Source organism: Protopterus annectens, chromosome 1.part0, assembly GCF_019279795.1.
Source record: "Protopterus annectens isolate FY-2018-M chromosome 1.part0, PAN1.0, whole genome shotgun sequence".
Classification (NCBI taxonomy): Eukaryota; Metazoa; Chordata; order Ceratodontiformes; family Protopteridae; genus Protopterus; species Protopterus annectens.
Window position 1 is genome coordinate 618,358,886 of NC_056725.1, and position 9,715 is coordinate 618,368,600.

Here is a 9,715-nt window from a genome sequence, read left to right on the forward strand (position 1 = left end):
CGTGGCAGAGGGGGTCCGTAGAACCAGGGCAACAGAGAATCCTTCCCTGATGAGCCCTTTCAGCATCCCTGAAGGGTTGCCCGGCTGCTCATCTCTGGAGGCAGTCAGGGGAAGACTTTCGCTGTACCCAAAAGCCTGGCAAAGTTTAACACAAGACAGATGGGTACGGTCCGTTATATCGGGAGGTTACAAAATTCCCTTCCTTCAACCCCCCCTTGCAGTCAAGGAAGACCCTCCCAGATGTTCCACCCAATCTGAGAGAGCAAGCAGCAATAGAAGTTTCAAAACTGCTAGAAAAAAGTGCCATCCAGGAAGTCCCGGCAGACCCGCACGGATCCGGAACTTACTCAGGTTCTTTTTAGTACCAAAAAAGACAGGGGACTGGAGACCGATTCTGGATCTCAGCAGACTAAACAGGTCTGTACAAAGAACGAAGTTTCGGATGGTCACGCTACAATCCATTCTACCCTTTCTGGGTCAGGACAATTAGATGTGCTCTGTAGATCTTCAGGACGTGAACTACCATATAAAGATGGACAGACTCTCCAGAAGATATCTTCCCTTCCGACTGGGGACCAGTCATTATCAGTTCAGAGTTCTGCCCTTTGGTCTCAACACAGCCCCCAGGGTGTTCACCAAATGTATGGCAGTGGTCATGGCTCACCAGAGGCATCAAGAATTCCAGGTGTTTCCGTATATAGACTACTGGCTCCTTACTACTACCACCAGGCATCAACTCATACAAGCACGGGACTACACAATCTCAATCTGCTCACAGCTCAGCATCACAATAAATTTTGAAAAATCTGCCTTGTTGCCCTGTCAGTCTATCACTTATATAGGAGCAGACTTAGACATAAGGGATATGTTTGCAAGGCTACCACCAGAAAGGGTGTCCGCAACTCGTCAGCAGGTACAGGTTTTGATGCAGAGCAAGGATCCAAGTCGGGTACGTCCTTCAAACTCTGGGCTCCATGGCAGCAGCCATTCTCCTAATAACACTGACGTGCTTTCATATGAGGATTCTTCAGTGGCTTCTGTTCACGCAGTGGTCTTTCCAAGAGCTACCCATGACGTACGAGATCATGATCACGGAAGCATGCAAAAGGCATCTTTCTTGGTAGATGATCTCCCCACTAGTTACTCAAGGCAGACCTTACATACAACCCCCTCCGGCAGCCACAGTTACGACAGACGCCTCCCTGATAGGGTGGGGGGGGGCATTATCTGGGCAAGGCAGTCCAAGGCACGTGGCAACCTCCTGTACCATCTGCATATAAATGTCCTGGAAATGAGAGCTGTGCTCCTAGCGTTGCAAGCCCTTTAAGGCTCTCTTCTTCCTAGGACCATTGCTATTCAAACTGACAACATGTCAATGGTGTGGTACATCAACAAGCAGGGCGGAACCAGGTCCTACCCCCTATGTCGAGAAGCACTCAGGCTTTGGCAGTGGGCGATTTCCTCCCGTTTTCTGATTGCGACGCACATCCCTGGGAGATTCAACGTCATAGCAGACAGGCTCAGCAGAGCTATTCTAATGCCTCACGAGTGGTCTCTGAATCAGGATATTGCGGATCTCGTTTTTCGCAAATGGGGACAGCCTGGGTGCGATCTCTTTGGCACCCCCTTCAACAGCAAATGCAGCAACTACTTCTCCCACTTCCGGGTCACACACCCAGAGACGCTCTAGTCCATGATTGGCCCCAGGGACTTCTTTATGCCTTTCCTCCATTCCCTCTGATACCCAAACTTATACAGAAAGTAATACCGTTGGGTTGCAAAATGATCCTCACTGCTCCCTACTGGCCTCGACAGATATGTTTTCCGTTCCTGCACCCTTACCTTCTCGATCAACCCTGGACTTTGGACCCAATTCCAGACCTCCTGGTTCATCAATCAGGCGGGTTGCATCAGTCCCTAAAAACCCTCCAGCTCACAGCTTGGTTGCTCTACTTCCAACCTTAGCCAGGCTTCCCAGCATTTCCCCAGCAGTCCGTGACATTATCGTGTCCTCTCACAAGTCTCCAATGAGGAAAACTTATGCAAGCAAATGGAAATGTTTTCTTGTTGGGCAGAGTCTAGGAATGCGGATCCCTTCTCAGCCCCAGTCCACAAAATCTTGGAATTCCTAGCTCTACTGTTTAATTCCGAGTCCGCTGCTTCTACGATCAGGGTACAAATGGTGGCCATTTCTAACTTTCATGTTGTTTTTTCGAACTCTAACATTATGTCTCATAAGCTATGTAAAGCTTTTTTGAGAGGAACAACTCTTCTTAGGCCTCCAGTGAGAGATCCCCCTCCTCCTTGGGATCTTAATTTAGTCCTAACCTCCTTAATTCTGCCCCCTTTTGAACCAGCAGCTTCTTGCTCTATCAAGTTTCTATCTTGGAAGACACTCTTTCTGGTAGTTATTACTTCAGCCAGATGTGTCTCCGAACTTCAGGCGCTATGTGTTCATCCTCCTTACTTGGTTTTTCATAAGGACAGGGTTGCTCTGAGAACTAATCCCTCGTTTCTCCCTAAAGTCTGCTCAGAAAGTAACTTAAAACAATCTATAGATCTTCCTGTGTTTTTCCCTAATCATACCAACAAGGCAGAATACAAACTACACCAATTGGATGTTCATAGGCAATTGCGCTTTTACCTGCACAGAATTAAGAAGTAAGGAAATCGGACCAACTATTCCTCTCTTACACCTTGGGCAAACAAGGTCTCCCAGTTTCCAAGGTAACCTTGTCCAGATGGTTGTCACACACTATTACTTTCATTTATCAGTTAAACAGTTACCTATTAAACGGAAAGGTCATTCTACTAGGGCCTTAGCCACCTCTGTAGCCTTCCAGTCTAGGCTGCCCATGGATTCTATCTGTGAAGCTGCCACATGGGCAAACCCTCATACCTTTATTTCTCATTACAAGTTGGATATGGTCTCCAGGAGCAGAGCTGACTTTGGTTCCACTGTTCTGAAGAGTCTGTTCCACTGAGCCACCCAGGATGTTAGGTGCTAGGGATGCTGTCCCAACCAGCAAGAACGAAGGCAAGATAGACAACTTAACATAAAGAAGTTGTGTACCTACCATAATGTTCCATGTTAGTTGTCTTCATCTCGTCTTCCTTCTTGGGTCCCACCCTCCATCCCGCTGTCCTAGTGGACCGAGAGGAGTTTTTTGTTCCGTTTCACTGGCTGTTCTCTTGTGTCCTTTTTTGACCTAAGAGAATATGGCAGATATAGTCAACTGGTTCTTGACTGAATTATTATGTTATGTCTGGGGTTAGCTATTTCAAACGAGATCTGGGTAGCTATCGCTAGGCATTATGGGATAAGGGGTAGCCTCGAGCCAGTAAACAGCTCTTGAGCTATTGAAGATGGCCAAGTCGGAGCCAAGGATCGGCTCCAATCCCAACCAGCAAGAAGGAAGGTGAGATGAAGACAACTAACATGGAACGTTATCGTAGGTACATAATTTCTTTTTACATTAACAGAAAAAGCAGAAGGCTCAATTGATTTTGTAGTAGTTGTAAAAATGTTAATGCATGTAGAAATGTAGTGAAAGATGTTTTCCCTGTTAAAATCGGCATGTCACTGTCATTCCTAAATAGTTTTGTTACTAAACCTATTTAATGCTGATTGATGTTTAAATGTTTACTAGGCTCGGATGTTGGTAATGGACCATGACCTCATGAGCATTATTATTAGGACTTTTATGGATCATTTAAAATGTAAGGATGCTCATGGCAGATTCCAGTTCGAAAGGTATACAACTGCGCAAGCTTTTAAATTTCGGAGGGTTCAAAGCCTTATAGGTGATCTCAAGTAAGTAGAGAGAACATTCTTTATTTAATTAACAAGTTTATGGAAATAATGATCACTTGTGATTTTCAGAAATTTTCAGCTGTTCCTGTTCTCACCTTGTCAGAAATGATTTCAGAATTTTCAATAAGGAATATATTTGGAAGTTGCTACTCTGCAGTTACTCGGTACCTTGTTTGAAAGTCTTAATATTGACCTTCTCAGGAATCTTGCTTCTTGCAGCCTGTGCCAGCATCTTCAAATAAATTTGCTCACTGCCACATTCGTCATTTCTTTCCCAGTTCTTCTTTTCCAGCTTTCACATCCGTTATCACAACAGTGTCTATGCTTGTTGCTGAAACTGAAGTGTAAACCTAAGTGTAAACTTGTGTATTTTTTACTGTTTTTGCCTAATCTTTTAAAAAAAAAAAAAAAAACCCAAAAATTCCTTGTTTCCCGCCTTTCTAAGCTAGTATAGTGCAGTTTTCAAGCTAATGCTGAATTCAGAGCTGTGATACTAATTTCTGAGTTGCCCATACCTTACTTGGACAGAAGGAAGTTTCTCTGTTCACCTGTGAGAGAGGGGAGCTTTGAGCAACCTATCTGTCTCTGGAGGAGTGGTCCCAGCCCAGAAGTTAGTAGTTTATTGGCCATTTTGGGCTAATTTCTATCTCTTTCATTTCCCTACTATAAAAACAGCATTTTCACGGTTTTGTGCACCGGGCAGTGCCAGTTAGCTACGGTTATATTATTCCTAGCTCCACTAAGTCTCCTCTTCAGTTTTTCCCTTGAAACTAGTCCAACTCTCAACCTAAGCACTCAAAAAACATCTTGCAACTCAGCACTTGCTCAGACCTAATAGTAAGCACTAATATACCCTGACACCGGTTGCCCAGCAGGGCAAGGCTCGTTATTCACCCCTCACCATCCAAGCGGCTAAGCAGCTCACCCTGCTATTCAGGCATGACCAAAGGGCAACATCAGGTGCACTCTGAAGTCCAGCTTGTGAATCTGGGTATCCCGAGGCAATGTTACAACTGCCTCATGTACACAAACAACCCTCTCCTCCTACCACAAAACACTAACATAGTGAGAGATGCAGTTATACAGCCAAACTGGAAGCTAAGTTGTCTCCACCCAAGACTGGAACAGACAGTCAAGAGGAGAAGGTTAACACTTGTACAACTCCAGCCTCACACAGACCTACTAAAACAGCGCTGGCAAAAAATGCACATAAATAAACAAAATCATACTCGGCGGCTCTAAATAAAAATCTGCAAAAGCATCAGAGACCTCCAAAGCAGACACCCAAACAACCTGCACTTCCCGTCACAAACCAGACAACACATAAAACACAAAATCAGTGTGCCGCACAATCACAGCCCTTAAGGCAAAATAACATACCTAACACAGTAGTAGTAGCTAACTCTATAGTCAGGCACACTGATGTCCCACTCACTAGGCTGGACAAATGGAAGGTTATTGTTAGTTGCCTGTCGGGAGTCAGAATCCGCCACATAACACAAGCACTCAGGTCACTCCAGAACAAGTACAAATATGACTCTGTCATTGTTCATGTTGGTGTGAATGACCGGAGATGTACCTCCCTGAAATACATGAAAAGAGACATGGAAGAGCTCAATGATCATGTATCACAGGCTGGTATGACCCTGACCCTGAGTAGCATCCTTACCTCACCAAGAATGATACCTCAGTATAAAGAAAAAATAATCAATTTCAACAATTGGCTAAGCTGCTGGTGTCATTCAAAGGGGATCCAGTGTCTGTCAGCCTGGGACGACATGTTCAACAAGCCCTGTTGCTTCGCAAGAGATGGCTTGCTCCTGTCACCCTTAGGCTTTCGAATACTGGCCAAGGCTGTTGCTGCCCCCATAGTGCCTTTTTTAGGCAAGGCTCAAAAGTCAAACCCACCTCCGTAAACAGCACAATTAACAAAAAAACTGAGGGTTATGCTACTCATCGCCAGGAGTTTAAATCTCAAAATGCACGTGCTCGAAGCACTCCTCAGTATGGAGAACATCGACATCTGTGCAGTAACAGAAACCTGGTTCAAGGCACCAGAGAGCACTCCAGCACTACCAGGCTACAACTCATACCACACGTTTCTGCCACAGAACACGGACCAAAGCACAAAAGGACGGGGTGTATCCATATTCATCATGGATACCTACACCTCCAGTTTAAGTGGCACAGCATGATACCTCTGAGATCATCCATGTGCAACTAACATTTGGCAAATCTGCAATGCAAATTGTGACCTGCTACAGATCACCCTCCATGACCCAGGACCACTACTCCACCTTTCTAGAGATGCTGGAAAACATGAAGGTCCTACCGAACACCCTGATATTGGGCGATTTCAATTACCCTACCATTCACTGGGAAAACTACTAGAGTACAAATTCCCAGGCCCACTGCTTCCTGGAATACATCAACTCAAACGCCCTGGATCAGCTGGTAAACTCCCCTACCAGAGGTGAGAACATATTGGACCTGGTCATCACCAGTATGGGCAACAGGTGTTCCACACCGGAGGTCAACCCGTAACTGGTTAGATCAGACCATAAACTAATCACTCTGGATGTCCACACCCCACCACCACCCCCAACTAAGGAAACCACAGTAAAAAACTTTTCTAAAACAAACTTCACCTTACTTAAGACAGAGGTGGTAAGTTTCACAGCCCCCACGCTAAAGGATAATGCTGCCCAAGATGCAGAAAACTTTACAAATGCACTCTATGAGCACCTACAAGGATGCATGGATCATGCCATCCCTAGCAAAACCAAGACTCACTCCTCTGAGAGGGAAACCAGTTTGGTGGACCCCTGCAATAAACAGGCTCTACAATAGAAGGAGGAAACTAGTTCAGAAAAAAAGCAAATCCCAAGAAGGAAAGTCATCCCTGATCAGTATCAGTAAGAAACTAAGGTCCCTCTTGAAATCATCCAAGGCTAACTTCGAAAGAAAAATAGCCAAGGATTCAAAAGATAACCACAAAGCCTTCTTTAGCTATGTTAAGAATTTAAGTGGCAACTCTCAGATATGCACTGAACTAGTGCAGAATAGCACAAAATATACTGAACCTACTGATATTGCCAACATCCTGGCAGATAGATTCAGTGCAAACTTCACCCCTCTCTCACCTCCAAAAGGGCCCACAACAATACCGGAAAAGTGTACTGTCCCAAATATCACAGGCACACAGGTGAAAACAGCCCTTTTAAAAGCCAAAAACACAGCGCCAGTGGGGCCAGATGGTGTCGCAGGCTGCGTCTTGCAAGAACTACAGAATGAACTAACCCCCCACCTAAACACGCTGTTCAACCTCAGCCTCTCCACAGGCTACGTGCCCATAGAATGGCGCACAGCAACGGTTATTCCTCCCACAAAGGAGGGGCCACAACTGACCCTGGTAACTATCTCCCCATAAGCCTGACTAGCCTGGTCTGCAAGGCTATGGAGCGCATCTTCATGGAACTCATTAACAAAGACATTGGGAACCTCCAAACACTAGACCCGACCCAGTTCGGCTTTAAGGACAGATCAGGTTGACTTCTTCGAGACAGTCACCAAGGCCATAGATGAGGGAAAGGTGGTTCACACAGCCTACCTTGACCTCACCAAGGCTTTTGACACCATTCACCACTCTAGTATTACAGAAAATTTCACCAGCCTGAACATAAACCCCTACGTCACGAGATGGGTTGCCAACTGGCTTACAGACAGAACTCGCACGGTAAGAATAGCGGTCTCCAGGTCCGACTCTAAACCAGTCACAAGTGATGTCACGCATGGCTTGGTCCTGGGACCCCTACTGTTTGGCATATACTTCTCAGAAGTACAGGCAAACACAGGAGGACTATGGCTAACCAAGTTCATCGATGACTGCAAACTGGGAGCCATAATTGAGACTCGGGCTGACACGGACATCCTCCAAAAGGGCCTTACTGAGACGGACACCTGGTGTCAAAGTCATGGTCTCAAGCTAAATGCCAAAAAATGCATAGTCATCCCATTTGGGAAAAACAAAACACCCACGAATTACCACATAGGTGGCAGCCCCCTTAATACAGAAGAGGTAATAAGAGATCTGGGGACCCAGGTAGATAGTAATCTCTCCTTTGACAATCATATTGCCAAAGTAGTTGGGAAATCTTTCTGTGTGACCCATCTAATTACTAAAGGGTTCGCATCTAGAAATAAAGAGGTTATAGTGCCCCTCTACTCGTAACTCATTAGACCCATCATAGAGTACAATGCCCCATTTGGGATGTACCTCACAAGACACTTCCAACAGCTGGAAAGACCACAAAAGTACCTCAACAAGAGGATTACTGGCCTCAACATATGTCCTATGCAGCCCGACTGAAAAAACTCCGGCTGTACTCAGTGGCATATACTCAGTGGCATATCGCTTACTCAGAGGTGATCTCTGCCTGACTTACAAAGCCATGTCCAACTCAAAATTGATGGACATGCTCCACCTAAAGAAGTCCAAGTCACTACTAGCCACACTCTCTAGTGCGCTAAACCTCGCCTCAACAATAAGTAAAACATGCTGGAGGGATAGATTCCTGTCACAGAGACTCCCCATGCTTTGGAACAAAATTTCAGATTACATCAGACAGAGCCCCTCACTAGCACTCTTCAAGAGAAACCTTGATGAGTGGATGGGTAACAGAAAATACACCCCTGATATCACTTCATTGGCTCTGCTTGACAGAGGATCAGCTAATCAATGGGGCAGCAAAAGCCAACACACTCTGGGCAGGCTTATAAATGCCCTCGGGCAGATAGCCTAGTACCTACCTATGAACCTAAGATACCCAAATCTGAAATACTGTTGGTGTCATTAAGTGACAAAATAGGGCTATCACTTGCTTTGTGTGCTCACGTTTGACCTTTGAATAGCATCCCCAGCTGTTGTTTCTGTTCCCGGTTCACTGTATCAGTCATCATATCCATCCATCCATCAATCACCCTTTTTCCCATTTTTACATGTGGTCAGGGTGTCATTTCAACAGTGACAATCCTCAAGATACAAGGTTCACACTGCCAGGTTGCTAACCCTGCTGTGATTGTTCTATACCACACATTCACATGTACATTCACACTTGTGGCCAGTTTAGTGTCCAGTCCACCTATTGCATGAGTTTGGAATGTGGGAGAAACCAGAGCACCTGAAAGAAACTCTCAGACACAGGGGAGAACATACAGACTGCTCAGAAGGCACCCCAGCATCATTTCTAGTTAAAATTTGTTCTCAGTGCTTTCTAGACGGTGGTAATCAGGAGATAGAAATAAGGAGCTTCAGTGAAAGAAATATTTGATGCAAGGCATAAGTTATGGCATTAAAAGTGCAGGTTTAAGGCTTACTGGACTTCACTTCCGGGAAGTCACATTTGTTTTCTCTACCCTGGCACTTCACATGTATCTCTCATAATGAGGAACAAATGGATAAAATTTGCAACAGGTTTTAACAATGAAGCTCACTCAATGATTAATAACTGCTCCTTTCTACTTACGTGTTGTTATGATTCTGAATTATTAATCACGGTTGTAAAAGTTTGTTCTTAAAAATTAATGTCATTCTTTTAGTGTGGAACTGGGTGGAAGGACATGGAGTTTTAAGGTCCAGCATGAACAATGCTTCTCAAAGTGAAGTACAGTTGAGAGGTTTGTTGCCAAATACTACATCAGATGTGCCTGTGAGGCTGTGGATAGTTCATGCAGGGCAGCAGCTACCATGTAGGTATTAAGGAGGCAGGCTGAGAGTACAGTGCGTCTTCCAGATCATCTTAAAGCAAAACTCAGTGCTTCATTGGGAGAGGATTTAGAGGACCTCTGCAGAAAAGATATTTTAACTCCTTTATCTTCTTTGAGCTGCATATGTTTACAGCC

At 45.0% G+C, this 9,715-nt stretch overlaps 1 protein-coding gene across 3 annotated transcripts in view; it reads left to right on the forward strand.

Moving 5' to 3' along the window:
• The window catches only part of UBR2 (ubiquitin protein ligase E3 component n-recognin 2), a 5,196,118-nt gene that overhangs the window by 1,314,088 nt on the left and 3,872,315 nt on the right, over positions 1-9,715 (forward strand). For all 3 annotated transcript variants that reach the window (XM_044061864.1, XM_044061881.1, XM_044061872.1), the window contains exon 12: positions 3,651-3,814. In XM_044061864.1, coding sequence (XP_043917799.1) covers positions 3,651-3,814 — 164 coding nt within the window. The remainder of the gene's footprint in view (positions 1-3,650; positions 3,815-9,715) is intronic.